General features: G+C 52.4%; 1 protein-coding gene across 4 annotated transcripts in view; it reads right to left on the bottom strand.

Annotated features, from left to right (window-relative positions):
- The window catches only part of LOC142250862 (BOLA class I histocompatibility antigen, alpha chain BL3-7-like), a 343,542-nt gene that overhangs the window by 282,640 nt on the left and 42,316 nt on the right, over positions 1 to 18,586 (bottom strand). For all 4 annotated transcript variants that reach the window (XM_075323138.1, XM_075323136.1, XM_075323139.1 and 1 more), the window contains exon 6: positions 11,055 to 11,324. In XM_075323138.1, coding sequence (XP_075179253.1) covers positions 11,055 to 11,324 — 270 coding nt within the window. The remainder of the gene's footprint in view (positions 1 to 11,054; positions 11,325 to 18,586) is intronic.

The following is an 18,586-nucleotide window of genomic DNA, read 5'->3' on the forward strand; positions in this document are numbered from 1 at the left end:
GCAAGAGGCAGAGGAGGACGGCGTGCTGTACAGCTACCTGGAGCGCCCACCGGAGATCACAGGGAGGAATGATGTGAAATCTGATGTGTATATGTGTGTGTATGCTATCTGATGTGTGTGTGTATGTGTATGCTATCTGATGTGTGAGTGTGTGTTCTGATGTATGTGTGTCAGTCACATGCAGGGGAGGACAGCGTGCTGCACAGGGAGGAATGATATGGAATCTGATGTGTGTGTGTGTGTGTCTATACACCGTGTGCAGAATTATTAGGCAAGTTGTATTTTAGAGGATTTTTTTTATTATTGATCAACAACTATGTTCTCAATCAACCCAAAAGACTCATAAATATCAAAGTTAATATGTTTTGAAGTTTGGGTGGTTTTTTTTACATTTGGCTTCTTAGGAGGATCTGTTTGTGCAGATAACTATTACTGTGCAGAATTATTAGGCAACTTAATAAAAAGCAAATATATTCCCATCTCACTTGTTTATTGTCACCAGGTAAACTAATATAACTGCACAAAATTTAGAAATAAACATTTCTGACATGCAAAAACAAAACCCCAAAAAATTAGTGACCAATATAGCCACCTTTCTTTCTGATGACACTCAGCAGCCGACCATCCATAGATGCTGTCAGTTGCTTGATCTGTTTATGATCAACATTGCGTGCAGCAGCCACCACAGCCTCCCAGACACTGTTCCCAGAGGTGGACTGTTTTCCCTCCCTGTAGATCTCACATTTTATGAGGGACCACAGGTTCTCTATGGGGTTCAGATCAGGTGAACAAGGGGGCCATATCATTATTTTTTCAACTTTTACATCTTTACTGGCCAGCCACGCTGTGGAGTAGTTGGATGCATGTGATGGAGCATTGTCCTGCATGAAAATCATGTTTTTCTTGAATGATACTGACTTCTTCCTGTACCACTGCTTGAAGAAGTCGTCTTCCAGAAACTGGCAGTAGGTCTGGGAGTTGAGCTTCACTCCATCCTCAACCCGAAAAGGTCCCACAAGTTCATCTTTGATGATCCCAGCCCATACCAGTGCCCACCTCCACCTTGCTGGCGTCTGAGTCGGAGCTCTCTGCCCTTTACTGATCCAGCCTCTGGCCCATCCATCTGCCCATCAAGAGTCACTCTCATTTCATCAGTCCAGAACACCTTTGAAAAATCAGTCTTAAGATATTTCTTGGCCCAGTCTTGAGGTTTTATCTTATGTTTCTTGTTCAAAGGTGGTCGTTTTTCAGCCTTTCTTACTTTGGCCATGTCCCTGAGTATGGCACACCTTGTGCTTTTTGATACTCCAGTAACGTTGCAGCTCTGAAATATGGCCAAACTGGTGGCAAATGGCATCTTGGCAGCTTCACGCTTGATTATCCTCAATTCATGGGCAATTATTTTGCGCCTTTTTTGCCCAACACGCTTTTTGCGACCCTGTTGGTTATTTGCCATGAAACGCTTGATTGTTCGGTGATCACGCTTCAAATGTTTGGCAATTTCAAGACTGCTTCATCCCTCTGCAAGACATCTCACAATATGGACTTTTCAGAGCCTGTCAAATCTCTCTTCTGACCCATTTTGCCAAAGGAAAGGAAGTTGTCTAATAATTAGGCCCCCCTTATATAGGGTGTTAATGTCATTACACCGCACCCCTCCTCATTACAGAGATGCACATCACCTGATTTACTTGATTGGTAGTTTGCTCTCAGCCCATACAGCTTGGAGTAGGACGACATGTATAAAAAGCATCATGTGATCACAATACTCATTTGCCTAATAATTCTGCACACAGTGTATGAGTGTATGCTGTCTGATGTGTGAGTGTGTGATCTGAAGTATGTGTGTCGGCCAGATGCAGGGGAGGTGTGCATCATACCTACTGGGATAAGAAAAAGGACCGGATGCACAGCTCTACTATTACGATGCGTAAAGCAAAATATGGGTGCAGCGTCCTGCATGAAGAGCAAACAATAATGAAGGAGAGGAAAGCTCATGCATAATGGACGCGCAATCCACTATATAATAATAAACAGTAACTGTGGTCCATATAAATAACACATTTTTATTAGGTGCAAAAGACACACACACAAGTGAACATTAAAAACAATTAAAATGTGCAAAAAATACACAAGTGCAAAATACGTTCCGCCTTAAAGATGGAAAGGGTATCACCATGCATAAGAGATTAATGCAAATAGTATTGACAAATCAAGTTATAATTAGTAATGATTCTCTAAACCTCCTGAAATTCTCAACTTGGTTAGTATAACCAGCCCGGGCTCATATCATTACAATGTATATGAGGGTCGAAAAGTACAGTACATACCCCAATATCCGTATGCAATATGCTCCCAGCCTGGAGCTAGTGTAGAGATTATACGACGCAGTTGACCAATTAGAATCAGATAATAATATCAGACCAGAGACCACAAGGTTGTGTGTCAGTGGTATGTACAAATTATATGTAAAATGCTATGCCGCTGATATAGTATTACTATAAATGAAACAGTGCCAAGTCTAATGCCAGGATCACCGGCAACATAAACGCCCTGCAGTAATGGAGACCAGTGTGAATCCTGGTGATAGACCAGACCGAGAAATACCTTATAGGGAGCCTGTGAGTCAGTCTCATCCCTTCTAAGATAAAAGGAGGATGGAGAGGGTGAGGGGTACTTTGCACGTTACGATATCGCTAGCATCGGCTAGCGATGCCGAGCGCAATAGTACCCGCTCCCGTCGCACATGCGATATCTTGTGATAGCTGCTGTAGCGAACATTATCGCTACAGCAGCTTCACACGCACTTACCTGCCCTGCGACGTCGCTCTGGCTGGCGACCCATCTCCTTCCTAAGGGGGCGGGTCGTGCGGCGTCACAGCGACGTCACACGGCAGGCGGCCAATAGAAGCGGAGGGGCGGAGATGAGTGGGACGTAAACATCCCGCCCACCTCCTTCCTTGCGCATAGCTGGTGGAGGCAGGTAGAAGATGTTACTCGCTCCTGCGGCTTCACACACAGCGATGTGTGCTGCCGCAGGAACGAGGAACAACATCGTATCTCCTATTGGTGCGACATTATGAAAATGTCCGACGCTACACAGATCACCGATTTTCGACGCTTTTACAATCATTTATCAGCGCATCTAGACTTTACATGTTGCGACGTCGTTACCGGTGCCGGATGTGCGTCACTTTCGATTTGACCCCGACGATATCGTAGTAGCGTTGTCGCAGCGTGCAAAGTACCCGTTAAACCCAGCATTATACAACCTGGATAGAGAGCAGGAAAAGGAGGTTAACAGAGACCTGCTTTTTTAAGCCCGCTTTACACGCTACAATATATCTTACGATGTGTCGGCGGGGTCACGTCGTAAGTGACGCACATCCGGAATCGTAAGGTACATCGCAGTGTGTAACACCCCGGGAACATTGAATAGATCTTACCTGCCTCCCGCGGCTCCAGTCGGCAATGCGGAAGGAAAGAGGTGCGCGTGATGTTTATGTCCCGCTCATCTCCGCCCCTCCGCTTCTATTGGCCGGCTGCCGTGTGACGTCGATGTGACGCCGAACGTCCCTCCCACTCCAGGAAGTGGACGTTCGCCGCCCACATTGAGGTCGTATGGAAGGGTAAGTACGTGTGACGGGGGTTAATCGTTTGTGCGGCACATTCAACGAATTGAACGTGCCACACATACAATGGGGGCGTTGCAAATCGCATACGATATCGTATGCGAAATTGCAACGTGTAAAGCAGGCTATGGATAGAAGATTGCACCGGAATTATGGATATCAAAAAGTATCTGTGGGCCGCATAAAATATACCGATAACAGCAGTATTAGTAGTAGTGAATCCCACTTACACTCCCATATGTATATGAACTCTCTCGTAAGATAAGACTGTCATGATGATCCCTTGGCCCCATCTTCTTACAGTCAGGATTGCTCAAGGTTCAGTCCTAGGGCACCTCCTTTTCTCCTTATACATTGCTCCTATTGAACAGACCATCAGTAGATTTGGTTTCCAGTACCATCTCTATGCTGATGACACCCAATTATACACTTCATTTCCTGACATCACCCCTGCATTATTACAAAATATTATCGATTGTCTGTCCGCTGTCTCCAACATCATTTCCTCCCTATATCTAAAACTGAACCAGTCAACAATTGAACTTCTCTTGTTTCCTCCCTCTCTTAACCTTCATAAACCCAATATTACCATTTCTGTATGTGGCTCTACCATTACGCCCCAGCAGCACACCCGCTGTCTTGGGGTTATATTTGACTCCGATCTCTCCTTCACTCCCCACATTCGTTCACTCACTCGCTCATGTCATCACCACCCCAAAAACATCTCTAGAACTCGACCTTTTCTTACCGTTGTTTCTGCAAAAACTCTTAAGCTGGCTTTACACGCTTTGATCTCGCTAGCAAGATCACAAGTGATCGTACCCGACCCCGTCGGTTGTGCGACACGGGCAAAATCGCTGCCCATGCTGCACAACCTCGCTTAACCCCATCACACGCACTTGCCTGCCCTGAGACGTCGCTCTGGCCGGCGAACCGCCTCCTTTCTAAGGGGGCGGTTCATGCGGCGTCACAGCGATGTCACACGGCATACGTCCAATAGAAGCGGAGGGGCGGAGATGAGCAGCCGGAACATCCCGCCCACCTCCTTCCTCCCGCATTGCCGGTGGAGGCAGGTAAGGAGATGTTCGTTGCTCCTGCGGTGTCACACACAGCGATGTGTGGTGCCGCAGGAACGAGGAACAATATCGGTAATAAGCAGAAAACGATTTTTTGTTTCAGGACGACCTCTCCGCGGCAAACGATTTTGACCAATTTTGCGACCGTTTAAGGTCACTCATAAATGTCACACACTGCGATATCGTTAATGACGCCGGATGTGCGTCACAAACACCGTGACCCCGACGATAATTCATTAACGATATTGTAGCATGTAAAGCCTGCTATACTGTCGCCCTCATTCATTCTCGCCTGGATTATTGTAACTCTTTACTAATTGTTCTCCTGTGGCGCCCCTGACCTGGTCAGGCACCACTGAGTACTGCACCCATGCTGGGGACAGTACAATACAGGTAATCCAGAAGGCTGACCGAGGTGTGACTACACAGGCGCATAGTGATCAGGTCTCACACATGTACCTTTGAGAGGACCCCTGGGGATCCCAGGAGGGGGCAAAGCCTTCACCTCCACTGGAATAGTGGAGGGGGTAAAGCCTCCATCTCCACTCAAGGGGTGTGGTGGAGAGCCTGGTTGCTAGGTGGCGTAGGCAAGAACAGGAGAGGAGGAGCAGTGAGCCGGTTCAGTGTGCAGTTCAGGGGGAGCAGACGTCAGGAGCCGACCCCTGGGGCTGTTGCAGTCTGACAGCGTCTGCGCAGTGGCTACCGACGGGGGAGAACGGTCACCTAGTAGTGCTACCCGAAATCCATCTTCAGCTAAAGAGAGAGCAACGGAGTGGGAAGTAAGGAGACTGCTAGGGAGTTACCAGGCCCAAACGGGTAGTAGGTCCCAGTGCAGGGATAGATCCACCTTTCCTTGCCAAACCTGCTTGAGGGGGCACTTCACACCCCCAAGAACACACTACAGAGTCCGCAGCCACGTAGCCACAGTTAGGGCCCATAGTTCACAGGAGGCAAGCAGCCGGAGTGTCCTGGTCCAGGCTACAAGCAAACGGGCCAAACGAAGGGGAGAGAGGCATCAGCAACTTCCCTGGGTGACCCCCATAGGGACTAAAAGTCGGGGTTACCCCAAAACGCAAAGGGCTAAGGAAGGCGAGTCGGTAGTCACCCTCATCAGTCAGCCTGAAGGACACCTGGTTCCAGCCTGGTTCATCCCAGCTACGCCCGGGTTACTCACTCTGCCACCTTCCGTGAGTAAAACCCCTGAAAGACATTTCGCTTGTGTGGAGTTATTCTGCGCCTTGTGGTTCTACACACCTACACAGGGCCCTGGGGCTTGCCTCACTCTCAGGAGGCTATTACAACCGACTGCACCCACCATCAGCCCCAGGCATCCCTTAATCTGCAGTGGCGGTCCCCACTGACCGCAATTCTGAGAGTGGCGTCACGACAAATAGAAGATTTCCTACCGGTGACAGGATCCAGCTGCGTGGAGTCCCTGAAGGTAATGCACCGACACAGCGTTTGCGGGGCTTCACATCTGGCGTCACGAACAGGATAAGGACTAGACCTGTTCAGACAGGTGACCATGTGCCTGGGCGGTCCGCTTGAAAAATTGGAAGCGCCGCCATATTGCCACCATGAAAAGCGCGCTGAAAAACAACAGCAGCCCGCGCTGGGAGAAGTTACCGCCCACGAAGAGGTGTGGCTACCCAGAGATCCCCTGCAGAGTTCTGGTCTCGCAAGTGATGAGAGCGGAAGCGTTCAGAGACGTCGGGACAGAAAGGAAGCCAGAAGTCTGCTGTTAGAGGAAAGAGACGCAGAGAAAATGGCGTCTGGATGCAGAGACCCCGAGCCAGGCTCCGCTGCCTGGTGGGCCCGAGAGCTTGCTCAGTGCTGCGACCAACTAGAAACCAGGGTTCTACGGCAGCTCAGCGAGGGACGCAAGGAGCTTCTGGGGATGGCTACGGCGGTTCAGGCCTACGAGGAGAGGGCCACGCGACGAGTGCCAGACCGAGCAGCGACGACTCAGACCCCGATGCTGCTACCGATGGGTGAGTCCAGTGTTGCCCCTGCCAGCACGAGTGCCCCGACCCCTGCTGCCACGCCCGTAGTCCCTGAAGAGGCGCCCGCCGCGGCGACGCTGAACCAGGCCGCAGCCACGCCAGGTGCGGCCCGCCCAGGCCGCCGCAGCGATGCCCTGCCCGGCCCGCAAAGAACCGGCTGCCACCGCGACCCTCATCCACGCCGCAGGTGTGACGCTGACCCAGGCCGCCGCCATGCTAGGCCCGGCCCGCCGAGACCCCACCGCAGCAGCAACGCTCGTCCGCGCCGCAAGTGAGGTGCTGAACTAGGCCGCAGCCCCGTCCGGTGCGGCCCGCCAAGCCCAGATCGCTGCAGCGACGCCCAGCCCAGCCTGCACAGATCCCATCGCAGCTGCGACGCCAATCCAGGCCGCGACAGCGACGCCGACCCAGGCCGCCGCAGCGATGCCCTGCCCGGCCCGCCAAGAACCGGCCATAGTAGCGATGCCCGCTAAGACGCCAGCTGCAACGGCGACGCTGATCCAGGCCGCCGCCATGCCAGGCGCGGCCCGCCAAGACCAGGCCGCCGCCACACCAGGCGCGGCCCATCAAGACAAGATTGTATCACCATTTACCCCGGCCTGCAAGGCCAGAGCAGACACCGCTCCCCAGTCCAAGGAGGTCCCTGCTAGGAAGTCTACGCTGGGGGAGGACCCCGAATACCAGAAGCTGAAGGCTGACCTAGAGGCCCAGTTCCCAAAGGAGATGGTGGACCGGTATCTGCTCCCTCCACATACCCCTCAGAAGACTCTAGAGATGTCCACGCCAAAAAGTCCACCGCCCGGGCCAGCTGATGAACACTCATCCCCAGCGCTGCCACCAAAGGAGTGCTCAGAAGAACTAAGGGGGAGAGGAGGCCAGGAAGCTGAGGAGCTGACCCCGGAGCCATCAGCAGTGGATCCATGCCCAGAGCCAGAGATGTTGCCATATTCTCGCTGGGATGAAGAGAGCCTGACACCCTCCGCTGAGGAAGATCTGTCCAGGTACCTCACCTGGGAGCCTGCAAGCAGTGAAGCAGCAACCAAGCAAGATCCAGCCCGTAGGACCCGGCGCCGCAGTAGAACCAAGTTTTCCCCTGCACCGCAGTCTCCAGAGAATAAAGATGAAGTCACGGCCAGAGACTTGGAGGAGAAACGGTTTCTGAGAAAAGCCAAATCCCAGGTTAGAGGCCCACTTTGTCGTGGTGTAGTCGAAGACTTCAGCTTGAAATCCGGATACGGCTTCATAGTAGCTCCTGGTATGAAAGAGGGCATTTTTGTCAACAGAAGAGACGTTAGAGCTCATTTGCCCAGAGGACATCCAGGCAGAAATCTGCGAACAGGAGACTCAGTGGAATTCACCATGCACCAAGGAGAAAGAGGCTGGTATGCATTGGATGTTATGCCATGTCCCAGACATCCTTACAGCAGTCCTGCAAAAGAAACAGACACAGAAGAAGACGGAGATAGAGAAAGGAAAGACAAAGAACCTACTGATGAAACCACCACGGACGAAGAAAGAGATCGAGAAACCAACAGGTGCCGTAGCCCTACAGGCCCAAGCCCTGGTAAGGAGGAGTAGAGGAAAGTAAAGAAAGTACAGCAAGTTACAGTTTTGACCAGTTTGAAGTTTTTGCAACGTTAAAGTTTAAGTATGTGCCCACATAAACTAATGTGAGAAACCCATAAACCTTAAGGCTATGAACTGGCTATAGCCACAAACTCTCGCAGTGTAAATAGTTACACCAGAGGTACCACCACCAGAGCCTGCCTGTTTAGGGGCTTGGCTCGCCTGCAACCAGGGAGCACGTCCGTTTATGGGGCCTTGGCTCACCTGCAACCAGAGAGCATGCCTGTTTATGGGGCCTGGCTCTCCACCACAAAGAGGGTACCTGGTCAGCACCAACTGTGGAGGCCGCCTCTACATCCTGCCAGAAGAGGCTGAAGGCGCGGCTCCACCAGGCCAGGTATACCCTGAAACCACCAGACCATGAAAGCCGCCTCTACATCCTGCCAGAAGTGGCTGAAGGCGCGGCCAACGTGAGAGGGTTTTGGGTGGGTTAACGGACTTGTGGGTGGAGGGTGGTGATGTATGGTACCTGGTGATCTTAAAAATGTTTTACATGTTTTAATGTTTTATGCATGCATTTTAAAATGTTGTCTTGCAGCCCGAGGACGTGCTGGTGATAACTAAGGGGGAATGTGGCGCCCCTGACCTGGTCAGGCACCACTGAGTACTGCACCCATGCTGGGGACAGTACAATACAGGTAATCCAGAAGGCTGACCGAGGTGTGACTACACAGGCGCATAGTGATCAGGTCTCACACATGTACCTTTGAGAGGACCCCTGGGGATCCCAGGAGGGGGCAAAGCCTTCACCTCCACTGGAATAGTGGAGGGGGTAAAGCCTCCATCTCCACTCAAGGGGTGTGGTGGAGAGCCTGGTTGCTAGGTGGCGTAGGCAAGAACAGGAGAGGAGGAGCAGTGAGCCGGTTCAGTGTGCAGTTCAGGGGGAGCAGACGTCAGGAGCCGACCCCTGGGGCTGTTGCAGTCTGACAGCGTCCGCGCAGTGGCTACCGACGGGGGAGAACGGTCACCTAGTAGTGCTACCCGAAATCCATCTTCAGCTAAAGAGAGAGCAACGGAGTGGGAAGTAAGGAGACTGCTAGGGAGTTACCAGGCCCAAACGGGTAGTAGGTCCCAGTGCAGGGATAGATCCACCTTTCCTTGCCAAACCTGCTTGAGGGGGCACTTCACACCCCCAAGAACACACTACAGAGTCCGCAGCCACGTAGCCACAGTTAGGGCCCATAGTTCACAGGAGGCAAGCAGCCGGAGTGTCCTGGTCCAGGCTACAAGCAAACGGGCCAAACGAAGGGGAGAGAGGCATCAGCAACTTCCCTGGGTGACCCCCATAGGGACTAAAAGTCGGGGTTACCCCAAAACGCAAAGGGCTAAGGAAGGCGAGTCGGTAGTCACCCTCATCAGTCAGCCTGAAGGACACCTGGTTCCAGCCTGGTTCATCCCAGCTACGCCCGGGTTACTCACTCTGCCACCTTCCGTGAGTAAAACCCCTGAAAGACATTTCGCTTGTGTGGAGTTATTCTGCGCCTTGTGGTTCTACACACCTACACAGGGCCCTGGGGCTTGCCTCATTCTCAGGAGGCTATTACAACCGACTGCACCCACCATCAGCCCCAGGCATCCCTTAATCTGCAGTGGCGGTCCCCACTGACCGCAATTCTGAGAGTGGCGTCACGACAAATAGAAGATTTCCTACCGGTGACAGGATCCAGCTGCGTGGAGTCCCTGAAGGTAATGCACCGACACAGCGTTTGCGGGGCTTCACACTCCCTGTTACTAAACTCTCCCCTCTCCAATCCATTCTGAATGCCGCAGCCAGGATCATTTTCCTCTCCAACCGCTTCACTGATGCCTCTGCTCTGTGCCAGTCATTGCACTGGTTGCTTATCCGTTACAGAATCCAATATAAACCAGTCACTCTCACTCACAAAGCTCTCCACGGTTCTGCACCCCCCTACATCTCCTCCCTCATCTCTGTCTATCACCCCACCCGTGCCCTCCGCTCTGCTAATGACCTAAGACTGACATCCTCAACAATTCGAACCTCCCACTCCCGTCTTCAAGATTTCTCACGAGCTGCGCCTATGCTCTGGAACACACTACCAAGAGCAATCCGATTAATTCCCAACATCCACACCTTTAAGCGGGCCCTGAAAACGCATTTCTTTAGACTAGCCTATCACCTCACTGCCCTGATCTAATCTAGTCCTATGCTGCCCTTTACTAGAGGTTCTTCCAATTCTTCTCCCCTGTATCATCTGGTTGCTTCCTCTTCTTGTACATTTTACACTCTGTATCTGTACTTGGTGGATTTGAATCCCCTATTATTATATTGATAGCTGGACCATATGGGACAAGCTTTTTTTTCCATTTGCCTATTGTGCCTCCTATCTCCTTATAGACTGTATTGTGAGCAGGGCCCTCACTCCTCTCGGTATCTGGTGAATTGTGTTACTTAGTAATGTCTGATATCGTCTATACATGTCCCCTCTGAATTGTAAAGTGAATATGTTGACGCAATAAAAATAAAACTTATCATTATTATCATAGTGAATAGATAGAACCTGGCACTCCTGAACACTGATGCACAAGTAAGATCCCATCTTGTACACTTTTTCTAAGAAAACTTGGTACTGAATTGCAAAAATTATTTTTTTTTATTACAGATGTAAGCAATCTATAATGAAAATTATTTCTTCTTTGCAATTCAGTGCCAAGAAATTACATACCCCATCATCCACCCAGAAACGGACACTACTCACCCCATCGTACGAGGAGTGGCTCCTTCAGGCTGCTGTGATCCACATAACAGGAGTAGTTGTCGCCCTCTTTGGGGGTCACTTCCGTGCTGACCCTGATCTGATAGGTGCTGTCAGGATTGGGGAGGACGTTTGTGGTCTCATATAGGGGAACCTCGTCCTCCCCGTTCATCCACCTCACATCCACAGCTCGGGGGTGAAATCCGTACACCTGGCAGTGAAGCTTCATGGTGTCTCCTTCCTCGTGACCGGACACCTTCACCCGGGGCTGGACTGAGAGGGAAGAAGAAAAGAGACATGAGTCCGTGCAGCACAGCTCTGACCTGTCCTCCTGTCTGGGGGTCTGTGCAATCAGCAGAGGCCTCTGGACTTTCTATAGACTCAGACCATATGAGCACATATCCAATCTGCATGCACAGGGTTACCTTATGTGATGTGCACTTTAGTAATTTTCCAATAGTACTTGTAGAAAATATCATTTTGCAACAGTCTGAGATGTTCTGTTCGTTTCAATGAAGTTTTGGAAGGAAAAAGGGGTATCACACCGTGCTCATCACCAATTCAAGCCAGAATAATGAAACCCAAGTCTTTATTGCATTAGCTGGGTACAGGTCAACTTGTTTTAGGGGTTGCAACCCCCTTCCTCAGGTTAATATATAGCTTTTATAAGAATAGTGTTCGTTTCAATGGGACATAGGTAGTGCTCATGTGTGTGATTGTAAGCGGGTTTAGGGCTCTGCCACTCCCATAGGTAAATGTCCTGTGATATGTTTTATAGAGAACTATATTATGTTTGGTATGGCCACTAGATAGCCATAATGTAGTGATCGCTTTCCTGGTACCTTCTGAGTAGAAAAATGCAAGATAATTTCATCACACAATACAGTGAAGATTATAAAGATCATCAAAAATGACATCCCGATATTGAATAGTGATCCTTTAACAAGAAGAATTGTATCTGATAATGAAGGAGAGCACCTACAATAGGTAATTTGGTATCCCCCAGTTCTCTACAACCAGCTAGTAATAAAAGTAAGACTGTCAAGCTGCCACCAGGGGGAGCCAGAGCTCTGCAGCAGAAGACACTACACAGAGCAATGAGAACCAGGAAGTAAATACACAGCATTCTCATACACTGCCTCACAGCTGAGAAGCAGAGTTGCAGGGCATGTGAGGAATAGTCAGGCAGGCTGGGTCAAAAACCGTACGGGCAGAAGCAGGACCGGAGGAACGAGCAGAAACAGAGTCAAAGTCAGGCCAAGGTCAGTACCGGAGGAAGCAACCGAGTGGGGAAATAGGAGTGGGGACAGAGGACAGGAGGGACGACCAAGGGACGGAACACAGACAAGGGCATGGGGCACAGGAACAGACAGATCAGGATATCACTCACAGGACCAGCAATCACAGGCAAAGCAGAGCTAAGCTTATAGCCGGCGCTGGTTCACTGGAAATATCAGCTTTTAAGGCATCCAGGCTCCGGAAGTGAGGCCTGAGAGAAGGCTCCGCCCCCTAGCCATGTGGACGGGGAGGCAAACCATGACAAAGACATGGTTGAGCCTACCTGGATTTTACAGGTGCAATCACAACATATGCACTTGTGTTCATGTGACGCCCTGGGCAAGCCAGGGGTCACAGGTCATTGCACTACCACACCCTACACCCCAGTTAGGCACACCAAAGCTACCAAAATCCTTGTTGCCTTCCTCCAGAGGCTGATGTTCACACCAGGGGGTGGGCCAGGCGGTTGGCTCCGCCCACCGAGGAGTTCACAGCTCTGGAGGCGGAAAAACCAGGCAGATAAGCTAGGGCAGTGAAAGTGAAAGGAAGTGAAGTGAAGCTGGTGAAGTGGTAAAGGAGGACAGAAAAGTGACAGTTTGTAAAGCCTGAAGTTGGTCCGGGTGTGTGCCCCGGGCCGAGTGACAGCAAGGTCAGCAGACGGCGGTGATAGTCCGGAGGGGTGACTGCTCGGGAGTTCCTGGAAGGACCGCGGACGGGTGGTGACCCGGCGGTCTGGAGCAGTGGACAAAGGACAGTCAGCACCAGGGCAGGGGCCTCTCGGACCCCGGCAAGGCTAGGAGTCGCCAGAAGTTGCCAAATCCGTCAGTGAAGGGGACGTAGATCCCCCAACAACCAAGTCCCGATTGAAGGCAACAGCCCAACCATTACAGTAGAGACACCGCCACCGCCAGAGCACCAGTTTCTAAGGGCCAGCGCCTGCGGGCACAGAGTAGAGCTCCTCCGGTCCAGCTTGAAGCCGGGGAGCGGGTTACCGGTGGGAACCCATCGAAACCAACAAGAACATTAGGTGCAGGAAAAGGGACATCACCGTCACCTACTGGGGAAGCAAGTGCAGCCGTCCATGGGAACCGTCTTTCCAGCCGTGTGGTTTACCGAGAACTGTGTCATCGTCTCAGGCTGAGTGAGTACCACAGTACCGCAAGGCACGGCGCTGCCCCTGCGTCCCTGCACCCACCAGGCCCTGCATCTCACACCTCATCACCAGGCCCCGGGATCACCAACCCCCTACCCACGGAGGGGCAACACAACAACTTGCTGCTGTACACCATCACTCCCGGGATCCCCACATAGAGCAGCGGTGGTGAAATCACCACAACCGTGGATGGCGTCACGGACAATAGACAATATCCCAAAACCCAATCCCCTTTCACTCACGGGCGAGGAGCGCCGCTCGAGAACCCCCGGGATCCGGCCCACCGCTCGAGCCACCACTGAGCAGCAGCAGCCGGACCCGAGCAGAGGGGTGAGCGCAGTGCTGACACCCTCCTCCCTGCCCGCGACAACTTGGGGTCACGAACAGGATCTTACCGCTCTGCCGTTGGGTAGAGGTGCGCCTTGTGACCGCCGGAGGTATCCGGCTGAAAAATTTTAGAAGCCGCCATCTTTGGCGCGAAAAGTCCCCGCTCGAGCGTCTTCTCGAGTAGCAGAGGCGCGAAGGCCAAAACCCCGCCCCGATAGAGGAGTGGCGGAAGAGAAGCTAAGGGGGACGCGATGGCGGCTGGCTGCATGTAACAGCAGCTATAAAAGCAGGGACGCCAGGACTCTGCAGTCACCCTGTTCCTGGAAGAAGTCACCATGTGGATGCCGTCCCCAGCTCTACCAACGGCTGCAGGTCAAGATGCAGCTCCTCATGGAGGAGTGGGAGACCGACATGGCGGACGTTATAGCAGCCGTGCGGAGACGCGAGGAGGAAGCGGAGAAAGGGAGGGTGAGTGACCCACGCCCCGATGCCCTGGAAGGGCCGGTCATCGCGGCTGCGGGACCCGGTCCAAGCCCTCTCCCCCCGCTGCCTCCCTCGCCACCCGTCCCGGAGGCCGTGACCCCGCCATTAGGCCTGCTACCACCGCAACCGGTAGCAATACCCAGCGTCCCCGCCCCGGCGGGCCGACCTGTAGCCGGAGCCCGTAGTCGACCGGAGGTGTTACCCTGGAAGGTCCCGAAGACTGAACCGGAGGCATCCCCTAAGGAGTCCCCCGAGCCGGAGCCGATGGCCCGCTCCGAGCCGAAGGCCCAGCCGCGGAAAGCCCCTGTGCCCATCCCCCACACCTCGGCTGAGGTGGCGCCGGGTTGCAGCTGTAAGGCAGCGCCCAAGGCCAAGACACCGCGGGACCTGCCGCCCAGATTCCTGACAGTGGGCAACGTCCAGGATGTCCCGCGGGGCCCGACCCGTGCGCCAGAGCTCGCAGCAGTGCCATATTGGGACAGGGAGCCGATACCGCTGGGCCTGGAGATCGGTGAACGGGAGAGGAAGAAGGCTGAGCTGGTGGCCCGAGCGATAAGGGAGAAGGAGAATCTCCGCCAGGCCACATTCCGTGTCCGGGGTCCGCTGTACGTGGGGCAGGTAAGGCGGTTTGATGTCCGTCGGGGCTACGGGTTTATATACGAACCGGGCCTGGAGGCCGAAGTGTTTGTAGCCCGGCGGGATGTGAATGCCCACCTGCCTGAAGAACATCCCGGCCGCAACCTGATGCCGGGCGATATCGTGCAGTACACCCGGCACTGTGGGGAGAGGGGGTGGTTTGCGCTGGACGCTAAGTTAAGGGGCAGCCAAGAGTCCCGAGTGAGCGCCGTGCCCCCTCCTTTGGAAGAAGCACCTGAAGCCGATTATCCGGAGTAAGGGCAGTGGATGCCCGCTGCAGCAGTCCCCGTTGGGACCACCACTGAGTTGTTTTGTTTGTTTGAAAGTTTTGAAAAATGATAAGTAAAATGAAACCGAACAGTTACCAGATTATCAACCGTGATTGAGAAAACCGGCCGTTGCCGGCACCGTTGTCCCTGTGGGGACCGTTTTAAAAAAAAAGTTGCATGGAGGACTTTCCATGGACAAGCCCGTGAACTTGCAGGGCAACCACAAACGTTAAGTGGCATGTAAATAAGTTGTTTGCCGTTACCGTTTCCGCAATGCCGCCTCCGGAGAGGCAGGTTGGAGGGAGGGCCCGCAGCAGAACCGGCTGGGGCCCAGCCACCATAGAAACCGGTGGCTACCCTCTGGAGGGGAAGGACAGATCCCGCTCGGGTACCGCGTGCTGGACTTGGGTCAAGGGGTGCTGCCTGGGTTTTAGGGGCAGCATCAGGGCCAGGTTACTTGGGTGGGAGAGAGCGGAAACCGTAACCGTAAACCGTTGCAACGTTTAAGTAAAGTGCCTCCCGTTATGGGAAGAGTTAATAAAAATGTATATATGTTTTTGTTTTACAATGTTATATTTTGCAGAAAAATAAAACCGGTGTTGGACGGGCAGCCCGCGGACGGTCTGCATTTTGCTAAGGGGGAATGTGACGCCCTGGGCAAGCCAGGGGTCACAGGTCATTGCACTACCACACCCTACACCCCAGTTAGGCACACCAAAGCTACCAAAATCCTTGTTGCCTTCCTCCAGAGGCTGATGTTCACACCAGGGGGTGGGCCAGGCGGTTGGCTCCGCCCACCGAGGAGTTCACAGCTCTGGAGGCGGGAAAACCAGGCAGATAAGTTAGGGCAGTGAAAGTGAAAGGAAGTGAAGTGAATCTGGTGAAGTGGTAAAGGAGGACAGAAAAGTGACAGTTTGTAAAGCCTGAAGTTGGTCCGGGTGTGTGCCCCGGGCCGAGTGACAGCAAGGTCAGCAGACGGCGGTGATAGTCCGGAGGGGTGACTGCTCGGGAGTTCCTGGAAGGACCGCGGACGGGTGGTGACCCGGCGGTCTGGAGCAGTGGACAAAGGACAGTCAGCACCAGGGCAGGGGCCTCTCGGACCCCGGCAAGGCTAGGAGTCGCCAAGTCCCGATTGAAGGCAACAGCCCAACCATTACAGTAGAGACACCGCCACCGCCAGGGCACCAGTTTCTAAGGGCCAGCGCCTGCGGGCACAGAGTAGAGCTCCTCCGGTCCAGCTTGAAGCCGGGGAGCGGGTTACCGGTGGGAACCCATCGAAACCAACAAGAACATTAGGTGCAGGAAAAGGGACATCACCGTCACCTACTGGGGAAGCAAGTGCAGCCGTCCGTGGGAACCGTCTTTCCAGCCGTGTGGTTTACCGAGAACTGTGTCATCGTCTCAGGCTGAGTGAGTACCACAGTGCCGCAAGGCACGGCGCTGCCCCCGCGTCCCTGCGCCCACCAGGCCCTGCATCTCACACCTCATCACCGGGCCCCGGGATCACCAACCCCCTACCCACGGAGGGGCAACACAACAACTCGCTGCTGTACACCATCACTCCCGGGATCCCCACATAGAGCAGCGGTGGTGAAATCACCACAACCGTGGGTGGCGTCACGGACAATAGACAATATCCCAAAACCCAATCCCCTTTCACTCACGGGCGAGGAGCGCCGCTCGAGAACCCCCGGGATCCGGCCCACCGCTCGAGCCACCACTGAGCATATTCTGTCTCTTCCTGGTAGCAATGAATCCAACCGCTCTAATTATCAGTCCCTTAGATAACTGTATGGTTTACTCACTCTACCGGCTTCCACAGATAGCTCAACTCAGCCCAACGATGACTTGTAGGAAGACAAGGAGAAACGCTGTAGTTTTCTTCTAGAATCTTGTATTAAGTACAAAGTAAAGGCAGGTGAAAAGGAATAATCTGTACAGGGTTTTAGACATGTCTCTTCAGCAATGGTTCCTCTAGACTAAACTGAAGGAGAAGGGAGGAGCTTTCTATACAGAAGCCAACTAAGGGAGGTACATAGGGACAAACTTCATACAGTCTAATCTACCTAGTAACAATAAAGGAATTTCTTGATAGGAGGAAAACTATGCAATGCAAGAATTACATACAACAGGTTGTTCCCATTCATGGGACACAACACTCCCCGTCTGAAATCATATGATTTCACAAGTCCTTCTACGATGTAAGGAGTAGATCCTGTCCCTCGATGTCACGAAACCTGTAACGAGATAAGAGACAACACAAAAAATGCAACCGTAATGCACTGAATTCAAGTCCATGCTTTGTTGATGACGCATTGTCCTTGCGTAAAAAATGAAAAAGTAAAAAAAATGTTAAACATGAATTCAAGTTCAACAAACCCATCTTCAGATTGGGGAAGCCGCAAACATGCCAACTCTTCCTCCAACCCAATAATCCAACGGCAAAGTCTCAATCCAAAGGAAAAGTTCAAGGTTCATTAGACACGGACAGTTGTGTCTCCGTACAGCAGGGTTAAGGAAAGGTACGCTCCCCGCCGTGGCAGTGTCCAACGACAAAGTTAGTTCATGTAACGTCCTCCTTTGGTAAAAGTAGCACGAGTTCGGTGACTGGACGAAAGAAGATTCGGGGTGAACCGCCCTTTGTCACCTTTACTTCTACCTTCCGGGTCCTTCCATCGTCGCTGAGTACAGCCTTGGTGATGAGTCCCATTGGCCACTCGTTGCGATGAGCCTCTCTGTCTTTCAGCAAGACAATGTCTCCTACTTGCAGGTTAGGAGATGACTTCTGCCATTTGTGACGGCTTTGAAGCAGATGCAAATACTCGGTCTTCCACCGATGCCAGAACACATTGGACAGATGTTGTACTTGCTTCCATTGACGTCTGAAAATGTCCTTTTGATTGAAGTCCCCAGGAGGGACTGAAACAGCTCCAATTTTCTGTGTGAGGAGTGTGGCTGGAGTGAGAATCATTGGAGCGTCGGGGTCGGATGATACAGGAACCAGAGGTCTGGCGTTTATTATAGCGGAAACCTCTGCGAGGAAGGTCACCAGCACTTCGTGGGTTAGAGGAAGTTTGTGATTTAGTAGCATGGAATCAAGGATTCTTCGTGCGATTCCAATCATGCGTTCCCAGGATCCACCCATGTGTGATGAGTGTGGGGGATTGAACACCCAGGTACAGCCGTTGTCAGCCAAAAAGTTGTTTAGCTGCAGTTCCTTACAAGCCCCTGTGAAATTATTTCCACAGTCGGACCGGAATTGTTTGGCAGGCCCACGGATGGAGAAGAACCTTCTTAGGGCATTGATGAAGCAGGAAGAGTCCATGGATTCAATTACTTCAATGTGAACTGCACGGATGCTAAGACAGGTAAATAGGACAGCCCATCGC

The sequence above is a fragment of the Anomaloglossus baeobatrachus genome, chromosome 9 (genome assembly GCF_048569485.1).
Source record: "Anomaloglossus baeobatrachus isolate aAnoBae1 chromosome 9, aAnoBae1.hap1, whole genome shotgun sequence".
Taxonomy (NCBI): domain Eukaryota; kingdom Metazoa; phylum Chordata; class Amphibia; order Anura; family Aromobatidae; genus Anomaloglossus; species Anomaloglossus baeobatrachus.